This window comes from Giraffa tippelskirchi, chromosome 4 (assembly GCF_054371585.1).
Source record: "Giraffa tippelskirchi isolate mGirTip1 chromosome 4, T2T-mGirTip1v1.2.pri, whole genome shotgun sequence".
Lineage (NCBI taxonomy): Eukaryota > Metazoa > Chordata > Mammalia > Artiodactyla > Giraffidae > Giraffa > Giraffa tippelskirchi.
The window spans coordinates 189,720,699-189,744,886 of record NC_137278.1 but is presented as its reverse complement, the minus strand read 5'-3'; the positions used below and the strand labels follow the sequence as shown (position 1 = coordinate 189,744,886).

At 43.4% G+C, this 24,188-nt stretch overlaps 1 protein-coding gene across 28 annotated transcripts in view; it reads right to left on the bottom strand.

Annotated features, from left to right (window-relative positions):
- The window catches only part of GUCY2C (guanylate cyclase 2C), a 103,882-nt gene that overhangs the window by 55,671 nt on the left and 24,023 nt on the right, over positions 1 to 24,188 (bottom strand). For 7 of the 28 annotated variants that reach the window (XM_081589212.1, XM_081589221.1, XM_081589211.1 and 4 more), the window contains 4 exons: positions 18,316 to 18,422; positions 16,830 to 16,997; positions 4,372 to 4,484; positions 2,472 to 2,536 (listed from right to left, as the gene is read on the bottom strand). In XM_081589212.1, coding sequence (XP_081445338.1) covers positions 2,472 to 2,524 — 53 coding nt within the window. In that variant the 5' untranslated portion in view covers positions 2,525 to 2,536; positions 4,372 to 4,484; positions 16,830 to 16,997; positions 18,316 to 18,422. Of the gene's footprint in view, positions 1 to 2,471; positions 2,537 to 4,371; positions 4,485 to 8,670; positions 9,076 to 16,829; positions 17,596 to 18,315; positions 18,423 to 24,188 lie in introns of those variants that run through there. The other 21 variants (XM_081589224.1, XM_081589220.1, XM_081589225.1 and 18 more) reach the window with 13 other exon arrangements.

Sequence of the window (24,188 nt, the reverse complement as noted above, 5' to 3'; positions counted from 1 at the left end):
TGGCTTGGTTTCCAGGTGGTGCTAGTGGTCACCTCCCAATGCAGGAGACGTGAGAGACGTGGGTTCCATCCCTGGTCCCTGGAGGAGGGCATGGCAACCCACTCCAGAATGCTTGCCTGGAGAATCCTATGGACAGAGGAGCCTGGTGGGCTACACTCCATAGGCTTGCAAAGAGTCAGACATGACTGAAGTGACTTAGCACGCACAAGCACACACACATGTGGCTTGGTTACTTTGATTTATTCTAAGATGAGTTTCATTGGGTTGTCCTAACATCTAGGATAGGACATACGGACTTTGGGGCGTAGGGCTAAGAAAAACAGAAAATCGGTCACCACAGCTACTACAAATGTTGTGAAGCCCAAAAGATGTCCCTGAAATTCCCCTCCATGCACTGCTTTATTTTCAGCTCTTATACCCACTCCAGTATTCCTGCCTGGAAAAATCCCATGGACAGAGGAGCCTGGCGGGCCACAGTCCACGGGGTCCCAAAGAGTCGGACACAACTTAGCAACTGAGCATGCAGGTGCTTCAGACTACCTTTGAGACAGGCATCACCTGAGGACTTTATGGTTTTCCTTCTCCTGTTCGGCACATGGATCTACTTGTGGTTCCTTAAACATCAGGTCAGTTCAGTTCAGTCACTCAGTCGTGTCTGACTCCTTGAGACCCCATGGACTGTAGCACACCAGGCCTTCCTGTCCATCACCAACTCCTGGAGTTTACCCAAACTCATCGCCATTGAGTTGGTGATGCCATCCAACCATCTCATCCTCTGTCATCCCCTTCTCCCACGTTCACTCTTTCCCAGCATCAGGGTCTTTTCAAATGAGTCAGTTCTTTGCATCATGTGGCCAAAGTATTGGAGTTTCGGCTTCAACATCAGTCCTTCCAATAAACATTCAGGACTGATCTCCTTTAGGATGGACTGGTTGGATCTCCTTGCAGTCCAAGGGACTCTCAAGAGTCTTCTCCAAAATCACAGTTCAAAAGCATCAATTCTTCGGGGCTCAACTTTCTTTATAGTCCAACTCTCACATCCATACATGACTACTGAAAAAACCATAGCCTTGACTAGATGGACCTTTGCTGACAAAGTAATGTCTCTGCTTTTTAATATGCTGTCTAGGTTGGTCACAGCTTTTCTTGCAAGGAGCAAGCATCTTTTAATTTCATGGCTGCAGTCATGCCTTAAACATATCAAGCTTTATTTTCTATCAGGGTCTTTACAAATGCCACAAATGCTATGCCCCTACCTCTTTGCCTGGTTGATTCTTACTGATCCATCAGGTCCTAGATTAAATCTCTCTTTATTTATCAGGAGAACTTTGGTACCTGAAACCAGGTAATCATTTGAGAGAGAATCTGTTTAATCTCTGTCTCCTCCACTAGACTGCAAGCACCATGAAGGTGAGGATCACACCTGGCTTGTTCACCTCAGTATCACTGGTCTGCCTAGTTCGAATGAAGATGTTTAATATGTATTTGAGAAAGGAAAATAGCAACCCCTCCCATCTTTGGTGGCCTGTTATAGGTTTTCTCTGTGTAGACAAAGAGTGATCTTGATTGAGGGGGAGATGGAACAGGTGCAAGAAAGGCATGTGGGAGGGATTTTTATTGGGGAAAGGTAATTTGATAGAATGAAGTATTTTGTGGTGGTGAGAATTACACTGCATGGGACGAACAAGAGGGATGGGGGTGATTTTCCAGAAGCCAGAGAAGTATTTTCCCTTTACATATACTGGAAGATTTTTTCTTCTAAGTTGATATGGGCACTGTGTAAAGTACTTTAGTATGTTGTTCATATAATCCTCAAATAGTGCTATGAAATAAGAATCCTACCACTGTTCCTATTCTTACAGACCTAAGGATGGAACAGAGCCGTGCTAAGGCCCTAGGGTGCTTTCCTTTGTGTTTGTGTCTGGGAATATTTCATTTATTCAATTTTCAAATTATCCAAGTTCACTATCTTCCCTGCATCTTTCCAGGAGTCTAACTTCAGTGCTGAGTCAGTTCAGTCATGCCTCTTTGCGACCCCATGGACTATAGCCCTCTAGGCTCCTCTGCTCATGGGCTTCTCCAGGCAAGAACACTGGAGCGGGTTGCCATGCCCTTCTCCAGGAGATCTTCCCGACCCAGGGATCAAAACCAGGTCTCCTGCATTGCAGGCAGATTCTTTACCGACTGAGCCACCAGGGAAGCCGCAACTTCATCTGTGCTGTTTTGCTTCTCACGCTCAGTTGTTAGTAACTGAACTGAACAGCTACTGTCATTCACCCCACACTGAACAAAGGCATAGTTACCTGGATGAAGGCATGACAGTTATTAGAGAGGCTGCAGGATACGAGGGCCCCACACCCCTGACTGTATTACCTGAACTAGATTGCTGTTTGATAAATCACTTAAATATTGATGATTTCGTCGTGACTTCAAGTCACGGGGGCATGAAAACAACAAACCAAGCTACTTACTACATTTGGAAGGTGGAATAGGTACACGAGGGCCCCATGAGGACACAGCCCATCTGTTTTTTACTCTGTAGGAGAAAAGAAAAACAACTAATCCCTAAAAATAAAACATGAATCATTGCACAGGAAAGAAGCGGGCAAGGGGGAGGCTCCGAGAAGGCTGGAAAGTGGGCCTTTCTCTCTCATTCTAACACCTCTGGGATATCTGAGCTGGGAGAGGCTGTGGGAGGAGGGAAGAGAATCCCTCCGAAGGCGTGCTGCCGGAACGTGAACCTGGACTCTCTTATCAAGGGGAGGATGTCCAGTGGCCGAAGAGGGACAGGCAGACTGTAGCATCAGCAGTATCTGTAGGCCACGTGGTGAACAGCCTAGATGTGGAGGGGCTGTGGAGAGAGAGGGCAAGTTCCGGTTTTCGGGGAAGCGGCAAGCAGGGCTGCGGAGAACAAAGTGCAGTGTAACTGCTTTGAAGACTATAGATCTCATATTCCACCCTTTCTCAAGGGGCACCCAACTAGTAATATTCCATCGATGGTGTTGGAGAACCAGGTTATATCTTCATCTGGAGAGGTAGAGAGAGGAGACACACCTTTGTAGAACTGCAAAGTGGAGTGTATTCAACTCTTGCTCGCTCAGCACCCTCCACGATTTAGAACAAAGACTATAATGAGCCACGCCTCCTGACATGAGTGTGGCCAATCAGGTTGATTCTGTTATTGATTAGAGCTTCAGAACCATGCTCTGTACCCAGCGCTCTGCTTTCTGGAGGGCTTTTTCTTAGGTTTCTGTCACAGAGGGGCATCTCACAGCCTACTTGCCTCTAGAGAGCTTGGAACAATCTTCAGCTCCGTAAAGCTCTGGTTGGGGTTAGGGCTGGGGGTGGGAGAAGGATGTAGGCAAGAATCTCTCTCTTCCTATTTCTAGATTTTGACATTACAGTTACTACTTTAAAGTTAGGTTTCAGATTCCACTCTTAAACAATCAACCTGGGACCATGTATATGGTGATGACTTGCAATAGGTCTCTGGTGTAGGGTTTTGGGGGCCTCCCCAGTGGCTCAGCAGTAAAGAATTCGCCTGCAAGGCAGGAGCTTCATGTTCGATCCCTGGGTTGGGAAGATCCCATTGAGGAGGGCATGGCAACCCAGTACAGTATTCTTGCCTGGAGAATTCCGTGGACAGAGGAGCCTGGCAGGCTACAGTCCATGGGGCCCCAGGGAGTTGGACATGACTGAGCACAAATGCACACAGGGCTTTGGAACATATGTTTGTAATAGGGCACCTCAGATATTTCTTGAGGGGACACAAAGGCACATCAGTTAATACCAACACTTCAATTTTTTTTAAGACTTTTAAAAACAATTGAAAACAAAATAATCCCCCTCCATACCACTGACTATGTACAGACAACATAGCTAAGGTGCTCCCTACGTTCCTGGGTTCCTGGAGGGCCCTCTCACTTGGGAAATAGATGGGGAGAGAGTCAGAGCACCCCATCTCCAAATCACTCTGCTGTGTAGCTGGAGGTGACAGGGGAAATGCTGGTGGACAAGAGAGATGCTGGTGGACAGGTGGGATGCCGGCAGACAGGTGGGATGCTGGCAGACAGGGGAGATGCTGGCGGACAGGGGAGATGCTGTTGGACAGCAGAGATGCTGGTGGACAGTTGGGATGCTGGCGGACAGGTGGGATGCTGGCAGACGGGGAGATGCTGGCGGACAGGGGAGATGCTGTTGGACAGCAGAGATGCTGGTGGACAGTTGGGATGCTGGCGGACAGAGGAGATGCTGGCGGACAGGGGAGATGCTGGCGGATAGGTGGAGTGCTGGCAGACAGGTCGGGGAACTCAGCCACCATCCCCACAGGGAAGGAGGGTCAAAGCTGACCCCGCACAGGCAGGCACTCACTGAAATCGTCCTGAGGAGATCAAGGCCTTCACAGGTACTGCTCCGGCAGTCACTGGACTTATAAATCACACCTTCTGAGTAGATGAAGGTGGCATTCACGGTCACATTGAGGCCTGTTATCCAGAATGAGGAGAAAGAGAAGACTAGTATTATTTCTCAGTAAGTTTATACTGGCTGTGAGATTTATCTTTTGCCAACTGATCCTGGGGGAGGGGGAACTGTATATCCAGTTTTAGGCCCAGAAATATTTGAGTTCTGAGTTCTTATGTCACTCCCTGTCACTTCTTTCTTATTACCACTTTAATGACTTTAGCATATTGTTTAGTTATATTCTGGGGCCACGCTGTGTAGCATGTGGGATCTTAGTACCCCGACCAAGGATCGAACTTACACCCCTGCAGTGGAGGTATGGAGTCTTTAACCACGGGACCACCAGGGAAGCCTCCACTGAACACTTTTTAGACAACGGGATGGGGATTTCAAATTAAAGCTTAACTTATAAGCAGTTCCTCAGGTGTCATTTCAACCCTATTCTGCTTGCCATCTGCACACCATACCATGAGATCTCAGTACTGGAAGGGTGAGGGGGATGTTATAGAATACAGGGTGATCTCAGATGCTCTCTCTCCTATACGGAGCTTTGACGATGGGATGGGACCAAAGTGAATTTGGATATGGGCTCTGGAGTCTAGGAAAGGGACCCCCTCAGCACATGAGAGCATGTGGAAGGTATGGACCAGGTGGGTGGTATGGACTAGGTGGGGGGTATGGACCAGGTGGGGGGTATGGACCAGGTGGGGGACACATGGAGGGTATGGACCAGGTGGGGGACCGGTGGAGGGTATGGACCAGGTGGAGGGTATGGACAAGGCAAGGGGTATGGCCCAGGTAGGGGGTATGGACCGGGTTGAGGGTATGAACTACTGTGTTTAGCCATGGCATATACAACCTTGGGAAGTTGATTTCCTAAGATTGAAGGAATCTTGTTTTCAAGATTTCCACCAAGTCCTGTGTATTCTTCCAAACCCACAAAGCTTTCCTAAGTACTTGGGGAAAACATTGCTCTCTTCCACTTGGACATCACTGACATTTGAACTCTTTCTATTCTTCAAGTTAGCCCTTAAGTATATTGTCTTAAATTTTTCCCAAACATCAATGCTTAATAAGCTTAGACCGTGAATCCATCTTTCCTCCACAAGCTGCATTTCTTGGGTTTACTATGCATAACCATCCATCTGACAAAATGCATCATCAGATGCAGAAATCTGGGCCTCAGTTTATTCTTTCAAGCCCCTCCACCTTCTGATTCTCCTCCTATTGAGTTCATGCAAAGGCCTCACCATCATTGACTCTATTTTGCAAATGAGATGACTGAACGTAGAATCAATACCTTGCTCAGTGTCACTCAACTAGTAAATGATGGAGCAGAAGTGCAAATTCAGGTTATGTGAGTTCAGAGATCAATATCTGAGCAACGCACTGCGCTGTTTATTTTATGTGCTGGGTAACTTGCTCTGCTAACAGCAGCAAGAGCACAGCAACAACCACAACATCAACGTCCTTGACAAGAACAACAGGAAGAGTGGCCACAATAAACACAATGGCAATTCAGTGAGTGCACAGTATGGGTCAGTCAGTGAAGTAAGCACTTTATGTGGATCTCCTCATTTAATTCACACCAGACTCACCAGAGGAAACTATTTACTCTGATTTTATAGGTGAAGGAATTGAGGCTAGGAAAAGTTAAGTATAACTTGCTCGAGGTCACAGGTGATAAACGGTTGGATAAAAGGCTAGAATGTGAACTGGCCTCTGTCTGACTCCAGACCTCTGCTTCTAACCACAATGTTCCACTACTTTATGTTAATGAGCAAGTTAGTTCATGGTGGGTAAAGATCTTACAGTGGCGACATGATACACTCTGTGGAATAAGACAGATACGGGTGTGACTCCTACTTCAAACAGACAACTTGCATGACTTCAGCAAAGTTATTAAGCCTCTGCTGTGAAACGGTGTCAGCAATGCTGATTGTACAGAGCTGTGGTGAGTAAAGAGATGATATATCTTACCTAGCACCTGTGTGTGTGTGCTAAGTTGCTTCGGTCATGTCTGACTCTTTGAGACCCTATGGACTGTAGCCCACCAGGCTCCTCTGTCCATGGAATTCTCCAGGCAAGAATGCTGGAGTGCGTTGCCATGCCCTCCTCCAGGGGATCCTCCCGACCCACGGATCGAACCTGCATCCCTTACATCTCCTGCTTTGGCAGGTGGGTTCTTTACCACTAGAGCCACCTGGAAGCCCCACCAAGCACCTACTGGTACTCAAAAAACAAGAACACCGAGCTCAGGTAGACAAAGATAAACAGGTCACAAAGAGAGAAAGCTCTGGAAAAGGGACACCAATTTGGATCCTCGGACTTCAAATCAAATGTTCTTTCTACTACATCACACTGCCCAAATAAGGGGGTTTTATTAAATGACCTCCTAGTTACGTTATGGCTCTAGATCAGATCCATCCATTTATATTTGAATCTGGGTTGAAGAAATGTATATTGTACAGAAGACAGTTATCACACATACATGATGTATGACAACTACTGCTGCTATTGACACAGAATTTTAAATAAAGAAAATTAAGACATCGTCTCCTTAGAGGATGTATCCTCATCCATAAGTAATCTTTAAGTTGTATGAAACAGTCACTGACTCAGTAATCACACTTATGGCAATCTCGTCTCAAGGCATGGGGGGAGTGAAACTACGTTTGTGAAAATGTTTATTGTACGTGAGTGCTAAGTCGCTTCAGTTGTGTCCAACTCTTATGGACTGCAGCCCTCCAGGGTCCTCGGTCTGTGGGATTCCCCAGCTGGAGTGGGTTGCCATGTCCTCCTCCAGGGGATCTTCTCAACCCAGGGATGGAACCTGTGTCTCTTACGTCTCCTGCATTGGCAAGCGGGTTCTTTACCACTGAGTCACCTGGGAAGTTATTGCAGTAGCTTTGAAATAATTATGAGAAACTAAAAACAATGGAATACCCCACTGTAGGGAATTACCAGATGATCTGGAAGGGTATCTAAGAGATATGGGACATCCATTCACATGATACTATGAAGATTAACCAACTCCAGGAAAGCCACTTGTAGAATACTGTGAAATGAAGGACAGAAAAGTGTTTCTGTGGTGTAATGACTCCAGCGATGTTCTTAACAACAAGAAACTTGGAAGCACATGAAAAGAATCTGGAAATATCCAGGTGACTGGAAATTATCAGGGGTGATAACTTTCTCTTTATCATACATGTTTTACCTAATGCTATAATTCATTTTAATAATTAAGAGATACAAACTAGTATAGGTAGGATGGATTAACAACAAGAACCCGCTGTATAGCACAAGGAACTATATTCAATATCCTCTGGACAAACCACAATGGAAAAGAATACAAGAATATATATATGAACAACTGAATCATTCTGCTGTACACCAGAAATTAATACAACACTGTAAATCAACTATTATTTCAATAAAACATAAAAAATAATTTTCTCATCCTCCGAAAAAAGGGGTACAATAAAGGACTGTCACACTGAATTTGGGGCTTCTCTAGTGGCTCAGATGATAAAGAATATGCCTACAATGCTACAATGCAGGAGACTCAGCTTCAATCCCTGGGTGGGGAAGATCCCCTGGAGAAGGGCATGGAAACCCACTTCAGTATTCTTGCCCGGAGAATTCCCATGGACAGAGGAGCCTGACAGGCTACAGTTCATGCAGTCACACCAGTCAGACACAACTGAAGGCATTTAGCATGCATACACTGAATTTGATTGCAAATTTATCACATCGACTGCATTTTACAAGAACCGCCACCAGAGATGCAAAGAGAGAATAGATGGATTAAAAATCTTCATCAAAGACTCAGCATCTGTAGAAATTTTACTTGATTCATCTTCTTGATAGGCAGCCCTGTGAAATCTCAAGTCCAGACCAAATCCTGTCTCTGAGATGATGCAGAAGGAAACCCAAGGCCCTGACACTGAGTAGTAAATCCAGTTTTATTTGGGGCATTTCACTGCTGTGAACACCTGGGTCGGATCCATTATTACAGCAGAGCGTATCATGAGTAAATTCATTGAGGTAGGACTCAAATCCTTCTTTCTGAAGATCTACTGCCTTGAAAGAGAGAAGGGCCCTTAGAGAAGGTTGGGTGATCAGGCAAAGAATGCGAGGTCTTCACTTAGCAGCCCTCTGGTTCCAGAGGAGGTAACAGGGAGGAGAATTCTGTTACCGTGTTCTTACCGGCTTCAAGCAGACGCTGCCTCACGATTTTCACTCCCTCCTTCACCACCTCTTCCAAGCTGTTCAGGGACTCTGGAAAGGCTGAGTTGTTCATCATCAGGACACTGATCTCGTAGCTCCCATCCTGACAGTTTCGACTCACGTGGGAGGTCCAGAACGGGAGCCCCGGCTGGAGGAGCAGTGACCACAAAGCCAAGGCCAACAGTGGCGTCTTCATGACCTCCCTCCCCTCAGCACCATGCTCCTTGGGCTCGCTGGCTTTACTTGGGGCTCTCAAGGAGGCAGGAGCTCCAGCCCGACAGCCTGTTGCTGGGTCCCTCAGTCCACTCGTCCCCACGCTCCTCTCTGGTCACCCCACTGGTCACGTGGACCGTAGGAGACAGCCTGCCTGCCGGCAATTAGCAGCTACATTATAGTGGGAGATAAACCAAAGTTCACTCTGTGTGTTTGCTCACAGAAAGGTCAGAGTTATAAACAGGGAGATTACCTGTGCCTCACCCAATTAAAACACATCAATTGGTGACACATCACTGAGAAAAGGGGAAAAGAGGAAGAGGGAGGTATTGTACACACCAAAAACGCTTTGGAAATTGAAAATAAAGGTCAAAGTGTTTAAGGCAAGCACAAATATGATGGGTTATTAGCTTTTAGGTTACAGTTGCACACTGAAACCAAACTAGGAAGATCTGTGTTTCAATCACCCAAGTCAGCAACTATTATTGAGACCTGACTGTGAGGCATTGGCAGGCCACTGGGTGTACAGCCATAAATGATATGGATACGTTAATGTCTTCATGGAACCTGCATTCTGCTGGGGAAGACAAATATTAAATAAATCATTATGAATAACTAAACTCAATAATCAAAAACAGTGTGGAGCACATGACCAGTTTTTGCTGACGTTGTTCAGTCCCTAAGTCCTGTCTGACTCTTTGCATCCCCATGCCAGGCTTCCCCGTCCTTCACTATATCCTGGAGTTTGCTCAAACTCATGTCCACTGAGTCGGTGATGCCATCCAACCATCTCATCATCTGTCACACCTTTCTCCTCCTGACCTCAATCTTTCCCAGCATCAGGGTCTTTTCCAATGAGTCAGTTCTTAGCATCAGGTGGCCAAAGTACTGGAGCTTCAGCTTCAGCATTTGTCCTTCCAATCAATACTCATGGTTGATTTCCTTTAAGATTGCCTGATTGATCTCCTTGCTGTCCAAAGGACTCTCAAGAGTCTTCTCCAGCACTACAGTTTGAAAGCATCAATTCCTTGGTGCTCAGCCTTCTTTATGGTCCAACTCTCACAAGTGGTATAAGACTACTGGAAAAACCATAGCTTTGACTGCACAGACCTTTGCTGGCAAAGTGATATCTCTGCTTTTTAATACGCTGTCTGGGTTTGTCATAGCTTTCCTTCCAAGGAGCGTCTTTTAATTTCATGGCTGCATGACAGTTTAACTTAACCTATTCTAGAGAGTCAAGGATGCTTCGCTGAGGAGGTGTCCTTTGAGCTGAGCCTTGAAGGATGAACAGGAATTAGCTGAATGGAAGAGAAGGAGGGAATGTGGGCAGGGGCAGAGCTTGTGCAAAGACCCAGAAGCAAGATGTGGCATGGATGTTTGAGGAACTGAAAGAGATACAGTATGACTGGGGTGAAGAAAGCTAGTCCCGTGCAATAAAGAATGCCAGAGGAGTAGGCAAGGGTAAGCCAGGGAGTTTTCTGTAAACCATTAAGAATTTAGAACTTTAATCAACAAGGGAATGGATAAAAAAAGATGTTGTCCATATACACAATGGAATGTTGCTCAGCCATAAAAAGAAGCGAAATTGTACCATTTGTAGAAACGTGGATGGACCCAGAGTCTGTCATACAGAGTGAAGTAAGTCAGAAAGAGAAAAACAAATATCGTATATTAATGCATACATGTGGAATCTAGAAAAAATGGTATGTACTTAGTTATTTCAACCATGTCCAACTCTTTGTAACCCTATGGACTTTCACCCGCCAGGCTCCTCTGTCCATGGGATTATCCAGGCAAGAATACTGGAGTGGGTTGCCATTTCCTCCTCCAGGGGATCTTCCTGACCCAGGGAACAAACTCTCATCTCTTGCGTCTCCTGCATTGGCAGGTGGGTTCTTTACCAGTAGCACCACTTGGGGAGCCTGAGAAAAACAATACAGATGAACTTATTTGCAAAGCAGAAACAGAGACCCAGATGTAGAAAACAAACATATGGATACCAAGGGAAGAAGACACATAGCAAAGCCAGTCTACTGACAGTGGGTTGTGGTGAAGGAAAATATAGTGTTTATTATAGGTGCCAAGCAAGAAGAACAAGCAGCTAATGCTCAAAGACCAAAACTCCCCGATGGTCTTCAGGGAAAGGTTTTTAAAGACAATGTTGGGGTGAGGGTTGCAGGGTGTGTGATCAGCTCATGGACACTTTTCTGATGGGTAGAAGGTGAGGTGACAAGGTGGCGTTTCAGGAATCTCAATCATGCATTTTCCAGCTCCAACCAGGCTAGGGTCTATGTGTTTAGCGTCAGCAGTTTCCACCTAAGGCAGGGGAGGGGGGTCTGGTTTCTCTAAGAAATAACTTAAGGACGTGTGTCAGACACTGTTATATGTTTTTCTCGAGGAGAACTAGGACTTTATGATCCCATGCTTCAGTTTTACTTATTGCTCAAGTTATTATCACCTTCCTCGCTTGACTGACTCTTCTTAGCTCCCACTTTTGCCCCTTCAATGATTAGTTGCATGAGTCTGTTTTCTGAAACAGGCCAGGGAAACTACGGTTTTTTTTTTTTTTTCTAATGGTAGAATGGGGAACACAGAAGGGTCTGCAATGAGGAAGGTGCGGCAGGGCTCTGCTCGGATTCACATATCCAGGTATATTTCTAGACTTGTGTCTGGAAGATGAGATTGTTTGTGTATGATTGTTTAATAATTCTGAAGGAGGTGAGTCATCGGCTGAGAATGAAAGGAGAGCTGGGCTAGTCCTAGGCTTGAGAAGGGAGGGACTTGAAAAGTTACCATGATGAGTGAGAGACAGGACTGATAAGAGGTGTGTCCTAAGGTTGTTTGGTGGTGGTGAGTAGGGAGACCAGGAGATGAGTGACCAAATCTATGGTGGTCCTACTCAGCCTAGATTTATGATTTTCTCCAGCCATGCTGAGCTGCTCTAGAACAGGGACAGCAAAGTGAATGGCAGGGCTTACTTGGGTCTGGAGTTTTTCTAGGTACGTGCAATGAAAGAACAAATGGATTGAAAAAAAAAAATGAAGAAAGCCAAAATAGTGGGGAGATGGACTGAAAGATCTAAACTGAATAAGAATGAAATGCATGCAGGAGGGGAGTGAGGGAAAGCCATAAAGAAGAGGCTTGAGGGAATTCCCTGGTGATCCAGTGGTTAGGACTCAGGGCTTTCACTAGGGAGGGAGGGCTGAATTCTTGGTCAGGGAACTATGATCCCGCATTCCCTGAGGCGAGGCCAAAAAAAAAAAAAGAGAGAGAGAGAAGGGGCTTGCCGGGTACAGTAGTGAGGCAGAAGAACAGGTGGAAAGGGGACAACTGAAACAAACAAACATCTGGAAGGGTACAGTCTGCCATTAAAGGGCGGACTTTCTACATTAAAGGGTGGGCTTTCTGCATTACTGATCTGAGCAGTTCAAGGTGGCTGAAAGCAGGGGAGGGAAAATGTCTCTAAACAGAGGAGCTCAAGGAACTCAGAGTCCAGTCTGTTAGACAGTCACCTCCTGGGTATGAAAATCAACCAGATTGATGGCAAGCCCTTACTGGAGAGGAATCCTCGAGGGAGAACAACCAGGACTTCAGTAACTGACAGTGGTTGACAAAAAGGGATAGTGTGTGTTGTGGCTTGATGATACAGGCCTCAAGGGAACAGAGGTAGGTTTTATTTTTTTAAATTTTAAATCATGAGGTAGATCATACATGTAAAGGCATATCTGCAATAAACATACACCAATTAAAAGAACAATAAAATGAACACTCACTTATATACATTATAGCCTATAAAACATTACTAGAGTCTTCGTACCACTCTGCGCCCCATTCCTAACATATTACCCCTCCTTCTCTCAATCTAGCCTGGAGGTGTACAGAAGAGTTATGAAGTAATAAAGGGTATTGGGGCATTTATTGATTATGGTGTAGCAATATGGGGATGAAAAAAGGCTAGGGAAGGTAGGACACCAGGGCTTCCCAGGTGGTCCAGTGGTTGAGTCCACCTTGCAATGCAAGGGACACTGGTTCTATTCCTGGTCCTGGAAGATCCTGCATCTCAGCCCACGTGCCACAAGTACTGAAGCCCGAGTGCTTAGAGCCTGTGCTCTGTAACAAGAGAGGCCACTGCAGTGAGAAGCCCCCACTTGCTGCAACTAGAGGAAGACTGCATGCAGCGACGAAGACCCAGTGCAGCCAAAAATAACTAAATACCTAAAAGTTAAGATGCAACACCAAGTGTCCATGTTTGAGGAGACGACTGATGTGGAATAAGGTGGGTTCAACGCTAGTGTCTCCTGGAGGGAGGAAGGCAGATGCTCAGACTTCAGAGGATTCAGCTTTGATTCAGAAGGAAGGTTATTTTATAAGGTAGGTGGAGTAGGTGGTAATGAGTGACTGACAGTGGTCATGAGTAAGTACCCTGGAGACTTTTAGTGGCCATCAGGAAGAATGGAACACCAGGCTGTAGAGAGGCATGCGGCCATGACACCAGGCTGCAGAGAGGCACACGGCCATCACAAGGCTGATTAACCTTTGCTACAGGTAACAATTTTATGTGTTGCACATTGGGTGGCCAAGTCTGGACTCAAACCTGGTTGTCTAACTGTTAATTTGTTGCTATTCCTGTTTCCCGGGGTAGGAGAAACAGTAGACTGTTTTTTTCTATTTCATCCGCAAATTGCAAATATAAAAAAAGCCATATCAAGGGATGGAGAAATTGTAACTGTCAGGTGCTTTTAATTCAGATGTGAAGACAAAGGGCAGATGCAGTTCTGGGAATCCTCTGATTAGAGCATGAAACCAGGAAAACATTTTCAAAAGGGAAGGAACAATAAAACATTCCTTCCTGGATCCTTTAAGGTAAAAATCATACGTCTTCTTTACGTTGCCAAACTACTAGCATGTAGATCATGATTAAAGGGAGGGAGGTTCTGCTGGGAAAGTTTCAAGGGTCAAAAGCAAATATTGAACACCGAGTTGGCAGATTTATGACATGTACTTTACAATAAAACACAAAAGCCCTAAAGATATGAGAAAAAAAAGGGGGAAACTATTTCACGTGGGAAGGAGCAGCTGAGCAGGTCACCTGCATGTGCCACTCTTTCATTTCTGACAATACTTTGGGTCTCTTCTGTGTGTTTCCCATTAAGATCCCCTGCTCTCTATTGGAACCCTTAGCATCTCTACATTCCATAGCAGTCCTAGGCTTCCTCTGTCCTTATTTCAGTGGACACACAAAAGTGAGTTGTTCAAAAGGGATTTTAGGAACTAAAACATGAAAGCTTTTTTTTAAAATAAACACAAAGGTAGACATTCTGATTTGAACTTGTTGAGGAAAACTGGCTACAGTAAAGTACTTCTCTTTTTTCCAGTGTTATTGAGAAATAATTCACATACATCACTATATAAGTTTAAGGCATATAGCATGATGGTATGTTGTGAAATGATTATAATAGGTTCAACTAAGACCCATCTTGTCATATACAGACAATGAAAAGGAAAAAAATGAAAACATTCTCCTCGTGACGAGAACTCTTAGAATTTACTCTCTTAACAGCCTTCCTATACATCACACACGGAGAAGGCAATGGCATCCCACTCCAGTACTCTTGCCTGGAAAATCCCATGGACGGAGGAGCCTGGTAGGCTGCAGTCCATGGGGTCGCAAAGAGTCAGACACGACTGAGCAACTTCACTTTCACTTTTCCCTTTCATGCACTGAAGACGGAAATGGCAACCCACTCCAGTATTCTTGCCTGGAGAATCCCAGGGACGGCAGAGCCTGGTGGGCTGCTGTCTATGGGGTCGCACAGAGTCGGACACGACTGAAGCGACTTAGCAGCAGCAGCAGCAGCATACATCACACAGCAGTGTTAGCTGTGGTCTTCATGTTGTACACGAGAGCATTTCTGAACCTATGATTTAATAGACTCACCAGATTAGCTGAAATACACCCTGAATGCCTGCAGCCACTGGACATGTGTAATTCTGTTTCCTCCAATCAAGTCATTTGTTTACCAAGGGTCCGTTGTGCTTGTGCCCAAATTTGCCAAAGTGATAAAGACTCCACTTGCTAATGCAGGAGACACGGGTTCCATCCCTGGGTCAGGAAGATCTCCTGGAGTAGGAAATCTCCAGTATTCTTGCCTGGGAAATCCCATGGACAGAGGAGCCTGGCAGGTAACAGTGCATGGGGTTGCAAAAGAGTGGGACATGACCTATTGACTCAACAACAACAACAAACCTGATAAAATAATTAAAAAACTGTTGAAAATTTTAAACAAAGACAAATTACTAAGAAAATAGCTGTGGAAAGACTGCTATAAAACACCGGAAAATAATAAAGAAACCTAACAAAAACTTGGTCCTTGGAGAGCTCGTCAATTACCTTAAAACATGTAACACCAAAAGTAGTATTAAGATGCATTTTGCTTAAGAAATCTGATATAGCGGGGAGGGAAAAATTGGGAATTTGAGATTAACAGATACATGCTATTATATATGAAAGAAAACAACAAGGACCTACTGTATAGTACAGGGAACTATATTCAATATCTTACAATAACATAATGGAAAAGACTCTGAAAAAGAATATATATATGCATATATATATTCACACACACAACTGAATCACTTTTCTACAAAGCAACTATACTTTAATTTAAAAAAAAGAAAGCAAGCTGATATAGAGGTTCAATCTAAGGACTAATGTTCAAAGAAAATTACCTGGCCTGATATCAACCAGTGAGGGAATAAATAAACATGAATATGTTTTGAGATTTAAAAAAAACAACTTTTAAGGTATAAATAAAAAATTTTAAATGATTTCTACTTTACTGTCTTTTCCTGGGGAGGAAATACTTACTGGTCCTATTCACACAAGATAACATGACGCCAGTTGGGTTCAGGTAACTAAAAGCCCACATGGTTTTGTTGAGCACTCAATAGTTAAGGTGGCTCAGATGGTAAAGGATTTGCCTGCAATGCAGGAGACCTGGGTTTGATCCCTGGTTTCGGAAGATCCCTTGGAGAAGTGAATGGCAACCCACTCCCGTATTCTTGCCTGGAGAATTCCACGGACAGAGGAGCCTGACAGGCTACAGTTCACGGGGTCGCAAAGAGTGACTAACGGACACAAAGAGCTCTATCGGACACGATAGAGAGACTAACATTTTCACTTAAGTGTGTTTGGTTATGCAAACCTTCTGAGTTAGGCACAGAGAAACATAAACCGCTTGATATAATAAAATGAGGAAATGTGAAGTTCCCAGGGCTAACCCAGGAACAAGGGAATGAGGAGGAGAGATGGAAAGTTAAAAGGAAAGAAATGGGAGTTATGTATTGGGTTGGCCAAACAGTTCATTTGGGTTTTAAGTACACTGTACAGAAAAATCTGAACGAAATTTTTGGTCAAACCAACAGAAAGAAATGGCCAATGGGATGGGGACTGAAGACTCTTGAGAACAAGGATATATAAAATACATAAGAGGCTGCAGGTTGATTGTCTTTTCCTTGAGGAAAAGATGCCTAACTTCATCCATACAATAGATTATTTATTGAGCTCCCTAAACTGTCTCAGCATTGGAGTTACACAAATGAACCCCTTTCTGCCTTCATGATAATTATATTCTAGCGGGAATTTAAAACTGGTAAAACTGGGTGGAAGTTCCTCCATTATGTCTGACTCTTTGGGACCCCACAGGCTATAGCCTGCCAGGCTCCTCTGTCCATGGGATTTTCCAGGCAAGAATACTGGAGTGGTTTGCCATGCTCTCCTCCAGGGGATCTTTCCAACCCAGGGATCGAACTCAGGTCTCCCACATTGTAGGCAGATTCTTTACCATCTGAGCCACCAGGCAAGCCCACTGGGTAACTCTTCCCAAACCTTCAGTCAAGTCTGTGGCAGACACTACTTGACTAACCTGTGGGAATTATGGACAAGGGCTCACATCTGTGTCTAGATGGATGAGGCAAGAACAGGAACAGGATGGCTAGGTGATTCTCAGAAGCAGCAGTCTCAAGTCAGAGATGATCATGGTAGTTTAAGTCTTCAGGGCTTGATGAAATACTGGGGAGTGTTTTTGGACTTTCTACAAGGATGAGATGAGAGTCAAAGTCATCATATGTAGATCTCCAGGTCGGGTAACCCAACTGACACTCGAATCACTATTGTACACTAGGGCCGAATAGCTAAATTCAGCACCAGTGCCTGGGCGCTTCAGGCTGACAAGTTTGTTTCTTTTCCTGGTCCCATTCCAAAAGAAACTCTATTTAATCCTTGAGCAATGTTTTCCTCAGGGCTTCCCAGGTGGTGCTAGTGGTAAAGAGCCCTCTTGCCAATGCAGGTAGACATAAGAGACGCTAATTCCATCCCTGGGTTGGGAAGATCTCCTGGAGGAGAGCACAGCAACCCACTCCGGTATTCTTGCCTGGAGAATCCCATGGACAGAGGAGCCTGGCGGGCTACAGTCCATAGGCTCACAAAGAGTCAGACACGACTGAGGCGACTTAGCGCACACACAGTCTTCTTCTCCCTCCTTCCCCAGCCCATTTTGTACAGTCTTCTTATGTGCTCAGGAAAGGCTGGAGTAGAAGATTGCTATATACTTGCAGGGGCAGCTGGAATTCTGTTCAGTTTCCCAGCGACTCTTGCATTACCTCCTGGGTCCAGGTGGCTCTGTTTACATACTAAGGGAAATATGCGTTAGAGACACCAGTAATGCATCTCAACTGTCATAAAGATCCCCGTGCTCTGGAAATAACTTTGTTTGTTTTCTCTTACCTCCCACACACGGAAGGAAACAGACCCTAGGCTGCCAGAGTGGATATTGGGTTGACAAGTCAGTTCTGAAAAAGGAACTCTGTATTCTCCTGTAGAGAAGTCAGAGGTTACTCTTCCCCACCCCTACTCACCCTCTACTCCCCCCTTCCAAGGGCAGCTGACGAATTACTTCCTCATAATTATATGGGTTAAAATAATAGCTTGGGAAAGGAGAAAAAAAACCTGATCATTTCCTTAAAGTGTAAACTTCTTACAAATTGCCAGTTTTGTTTACTGATGCTTCTCTAGGTAGTAGGAAATATCGGGCAAGCATTTAAACAACAGAATTGTGTACCTAGAGGTAAAGAAGAGCTTCTTTGAGTCTCAGGAGGCAGTCTGATATTTTTAAAACAAAAAACCCAAACCCACAAAACTTGAAGCTGGATTTGAGTCATGTCTCAGACCCTTGTTAAGCATATGAACTTGGGCAGATTACCTACATTTGCTGATCTTCAGTTTTCTTTATTATAAGATAAATTCAATTTCTAGTCTAGCCAAGAAGCCTGAGCTGTGACCCTTGCTGGTGTCTGGACGTGGGTAGGTGTGCCAGGTGATGGATGCGATTTGTCCAGACAATATTCACTCACCTGGAGTTCAACAGTCACACCATAGGTGATTCATTCTCAGGGAAACAGCCAAACAATAGTTGCCAGATTATTCAAGCCCATCTCCAATCCAGTCCATACACGCAGACCTTAGTTCAAAAGAGAAAAAGACCTGGAATAAAAAACTAGAACCACCTGATACACAGCTCAGTAGAATACTGAGTCAGAGATATAACTGCCCAGGGGCTCTCTAACAGGTTCCCTCACACAAAGCAGAGGAATGTTCTTCACTTGATCAAAAGTTGGCAGCCCGTTCTGGAGCTTTGAGAGTCCTCGGCGAATGCCTGGGGCTGTGGGAGCTGTGGCTGCACCCATTGGGGGACTTCAGTGCATGAGCAGACCGTAGCCACCAGGGGGCAGAATCCGCTGTAGACCCTCATGTCTATAGGACAAACAGACTTACTGGACAATATTCAGGACACGCCTGGCAAGTTCTAGAAATACTCACGAGAGCTCCAACAAATGAAAATTAAGTTTCTACTAACTATTCTGTTAAGTTTCTAGTGACTACTGTTATTGTGAACTTTGCAGATTCTTGTATGGCGAAGTTTGGTTTAATTAAAGCAGAAAATGATGTTATAAAGTTCCTGGCACCTAGTTGGGCTTCCCTGGTGGCTCAGCTGGTTGAGAATCTGCCTGCGATGCAGGAGACCCCAGTTCAATTCCTGGGTTGGGAAGGTTCACTGCAGAAGGGATAGGTTACCCACTCCAGTATTCTTGGGCCTCCCTGGTGGCTCAGAGGGTAACCAGTTAATGATTGTTCTTCCCGGATGCCATTCTCTAAACGGCAGGATCAACTGCTTCTTCCTTTGTGATATTTTTGTGTATAGTAGGTATACCTTCTCTAATTTTAACTGAAGATGTATTTAATTGAAATTAATTGAATTGAAAAAGCTAAGTATATGACAACTTCACTTTATTAGAAAAGAGTGGTAGGGGAAAGAAATTTCAGTTGTATTCAAGAAGTAACTGTGTAACTGCTGCTGCTGCTGCTAAGTCGCTTCAGTCGTGTCCGACTCTGTGCGACCCCATAGACGGCAGCCACCGGGCTCCGATGTCCCTGGGATTCTCCAGGCAAGAATACTGGAGTGGGTTGCCATTTCCTTCTCCAACTGTGTAACTAGATGTGATTAAAACATTATTCCGAAAACAAATATCTGGAATCTACCACAGGAACAAAAGTTTAAACTACGTTTATTTAGATAAACTTTTTTTATTATTTGAAATATATTTACACTGCATTAGCAGGATATATTTGAGAGAAAGAAAGGAAATTCTGAAATGTAGAATGGCAGACATTCCTTTTCACGTTATGTATGAGATTAGGAAGAGCGAATCTATCGAATGCTTAAAACTTGGCAAAATTATTTGAAGAAGGAGCAAATGCCTGGTGAAATAGGATTAGATGGAAAGGGATAAGAAGGTCAAGGGGAGAAAACTTATTAATCCTTTAAGATTGAAGAAGCTGGTTGCCTAAAGACATATCATATCAAATGTATCAGACATTACTACATTTAATACATTCTGTTTTAAAAAAAAGTCTGTAAAAAATTGAAAGGAGTCTTAGTTTTGTTACTGGATTTGAGCAAACTCTGAGAGATAGTGGAGGACAGAGGAGCCTGGCATGTGCTATAGTCCATGGGGTCGCAAAGAGTCAGACACAAATTAGCAATTAAATGACAACAAGTTGGAATAATATACCAGTTTTTATTTATTTATTTTTTTGTATTTGGAGCCAAGACTTCTTTCTTTTAGGTCTCAAACACCTTTATAGACTTTTGAGATCTAGACAGTGATAGACTGTCCCTGATAAGTAAGGATGTAAAAATAGACTGTGAGAAAGAAACCAAACCCATTTACAGCTGGCACGCATAACATCCCTGTGAAATAGGAGGAGAGTATTTAAATTAAGGTGTGTGTCAGAGAAATGGAGGCCAAGAGCCAACAAAACAGAGTACAAAACTGTAAATTTGTCAGGGAAGAAAATACAGTCATATGAGGATGTGACTGTAGGGATGAGTAAGAATTTCTGGCATATATTTCAAGAGCAAGCTGCATGGGCACTCTGAAACATAAATGTGAAATCAGCAGGAATGATAGTGATGCTGGAGGTTTGGATTTTGCTATTGAACCAAACTTGGGTCCGCCCACCCCCACATAAGGGCAACTGACTGAGTTGTGATAAAGGAAAGTGCAGCTTTTATTGCAGGCACCAGACAAAAAGTCTCGGACAGCTAAGGCTCTAAAAACCCAGATTCCCAATGGGTTTCAGGGAGGCATTCTTAAAGACCAAGTGAGGCAGGGGAGTCCCAGGGTATGTGACCAGCTCCTGCAGTTCTCTGATTGGTTAGTGATGAGGTGACAGTGCAGTGTCACAGGGGTTAACACCACCAAGGCTCAGGCTCCAGTATGTCCGACAGCTCGTGCTCACTTCTCCCGTTTGGTGGGGATTTTAGCTTCTGTAAAACAACTCAGGAAATGTGCATCAGATACTGCTAGCCTGGTACTTCAGCGAGGAGCTAGAGCAGAGGACCTGGGGAAGGGGTCCGATGGCTCCACAGGGTCCTGCTATGTCACAACTTTAACATGAAAACATGGAGGAAGTTGGATCAAGAGATTCCTGGTATTGTATTTCTTGTGTATGGTTGCTATGTATGCTTAGTCACTCAGTCGTGTCCAGCCTTTGCGAACCCACAGACTATAGCCTGCCAGGCTCCTCTGTCCATGGGGTTTTCCAGGCAATAATACTGGGGTGGGTTGCCACTTCCTTCTGAAGTTTATGGTTGCTACTCAGGGTATACAGTGCTACTGATGGATAATTTCTGCATGACTATAGAGGAATTAGAGGCTTAAAAAACAACAGCAACAACAACAAAAAACAGGCTATGTGTTTCCTCCTGAAAGAAGGATGGTTAAGACAGATGATTAGGAATAACAAAACATTTTCACAGCTTGGTTTTAAGTTGAAGAAAGTAGGACAAAGTAGACAAAAATTGAGATAAATTTCAAATTCCCTCTTTCAAGTGGAGGACTTCTAGAAAAGCTGTCCTCAGATGAAGGAAAACAATCCCCAAATCAGAACACGCAAAAAGCATGGAACAATAGACTGGTTCAAAACTGGGAAAGGAGTTGGACAAGGCCGTATATTTTCACCCTGCTTACTTAGCTTACATGCAGAATACATCATGAGAAATGCTGGACTGGATGACTCACAAGCTGGAATCAAGATTGCCAGGAAATGCTGCAGAAGAGACAGAACGACTCTCCTCTTGGTCCTGAGAGGTCCCTTTCAAATGGTCCAAGGGACTCTACATATTGCCAGCCCACTTTTGGCCTTGACAGTTCATGCACAGTTCCAGCTGAATTCCTCTTAGCAGTGTCAAGATTTGCTTGTTTCAGAGATCAAGCCCTGAGCCTTTGGAGTGGGGGCACTGACTCTAAGACCCTAGACTACCAGAGAACTAACCTTAGGGAGTATCAAATAGTGAGAACTCACAAAAAGGAAACCACTTGAATACAAGACCCAGCATCACCCAACCACCAGCAGCACCCTGCGCAGGATGCCTCATCTAAACAACAAACAAAACAAAAATACAAACCAAATCATCAGCAGAGAGGATTACCACCATACTCAGCCTTGCCCATCAGAGGAAAAACAAACAAAAAACTCAGCACAAATCTCACCTTATAGGAAGTTTATACAAACCACTGGACTAAACTTATGAGGGTAGAAACCAAAAGGAAGAAAGAATTCAACCTTGAAGCCTGGGAAAAGGAGACCTCAAACACAATAAGTTAAAAAAGAAATTTAAAAAGGCAAAGAAATACTGTACAAATGAAGGAACAAACTAGAAACACAGAAGTCCAAATAAATGAACAGTAAGTAGGCAAATTACCTGAAAAAGAATTCAGAATAATGATAGCAAAGATGATCAAAAACCTTGAAAACAAAATGGAGAAAAGGCAAGAATCAATTAACAAAGACTTAGAAGAATTAAAGAATAAAATACAAACAACACAGTTACTGAAATTAAAAATACTCTAGAAGTAATCAATAGCAGAATATCTGAAGCAGAGGAACAAATCAGTAAGCTGGAAGATACAATGGTGGAAATAACTTCTGAAGAGCAGAAAAAAGTAAAAAGAATGAAACAAACTGAGAATAGTCTCAGAGACCTTTGGGACAATATCAAACACACCAATTCAAATTATAGGGATCCCAGAAGAAGAAGAGAAAAAGAAAGGATATGAGAAAATTTTTGAAGAGATTATACTTGAAAATTTCCCCAACATGGAAAAGGAAATAGTCAATCAAGTCCAAGAGGTGCAAAGAGTCCCACACAGGATAAACTGAAGGAGAAATATGCCAAGACAGATACTATTCAAACTAACAAAGACTAAACACAAAGAAAGAATATTTAAAGCAGCAAGGGAAAAGCAACAAGTAACATACAAAGGAAACCCCATAAGTTTAACAGCTGATCTTTCAGCAGAAACTGCAGGTCAGAGGGGAATGGCAGGATATATTTAAAGTACTGAAAGGGAAAAATGTACAACCAAGATTACTGTACCTGGTAAGGATCTCATTCAAAATTGATGGAGAAATAAAAAGCTTTTCAGACAAGCAAAAGTTAAGAGAATTCAGTATCACCAAACCAGCTTAGAAAAAAGATCTACAAAATCAACCCCAAACAATTAAGAAAATGGCAATAGGAACATACATATCAATAATTACTTTAAATGTACATGAAGTAAATGTTCCACACAAAAGACAACAAACTGACTGAATGAATAAAAAAAAAACAAACAAGTCCCATATATATGCTGTCTACAAGAAATCCACTTCAGACTTAAAGACACATATAGACTGAAAGTGAGAGGATGGAAAAATATATTCCATGCAAATGGGAAGCGAAAGAAAGCTAGAGTAGCAATTCTCATATCAGACAAAATAGACCTTCAATAAAGAATATTGCAAGAGATAAGGACACTACATAATGATCAAGGGATCAGTCCAAGAGGAAGATATAACAATTGTAAATATCTATGCACCCAACATAGGAGTACCTCAATACATAAGACAAACGCTAACAGGCATAAAATGAGAAATTGACAGTTAACACAATAATAATAGGGGACTTTAACAACCCACTCACACCAATGGAAAGATCATCAAAACAGAAAATCAATAAGGAAATACAAGTCTTAAATGATACACTACATGAGATGGATCTCATTGATATCTTCAGGACATTCCATCCAAATGCAGAAGAATATACCTTCTTCTCAAGTGCACATGGAACATTCTCCAGGATAGACCACATCCTGGGTCACAAAGCAAACCTCAGTAAATTTAACAAAATTGAGATTATATCAAGCATCTTTTCTGACCACAATGCTATAAGACTAGATATCAATTATAAGGAAAAAACTGCAAAAAACACAAACATATGAAGATTAAACAATATATTTCTAAATAACCAACAAGTTACTGAAGAAATCAAAAGGGAAATCCAAAAACTTCTAAAAACAAATGACATTGAAAACATGACAACTCAAAACCTATGTGATGCAGCAAAAGCAGTTCTAAGAGGGAAGTTTATAGCAATACAATCCTACCTCAAGAAACAAGAAAAACATTGAATAGACAACCTAACTTTACACCTGAAACAGTTGGAAAAAGAGAACAAAAAAAACCCCAAAATTAGTAGAAGGAAAGAAATCATAAAGCTCAGAGCAGAGATAAATGAAAAAGAAATGAAAGAAACAATAGTAAAGATTAATAAAGCTAAAAACTGGTTCTTTGAGAACATAAACAAAATTGACAAGCCTTTAGCCAGATTCATCAAGAAAAA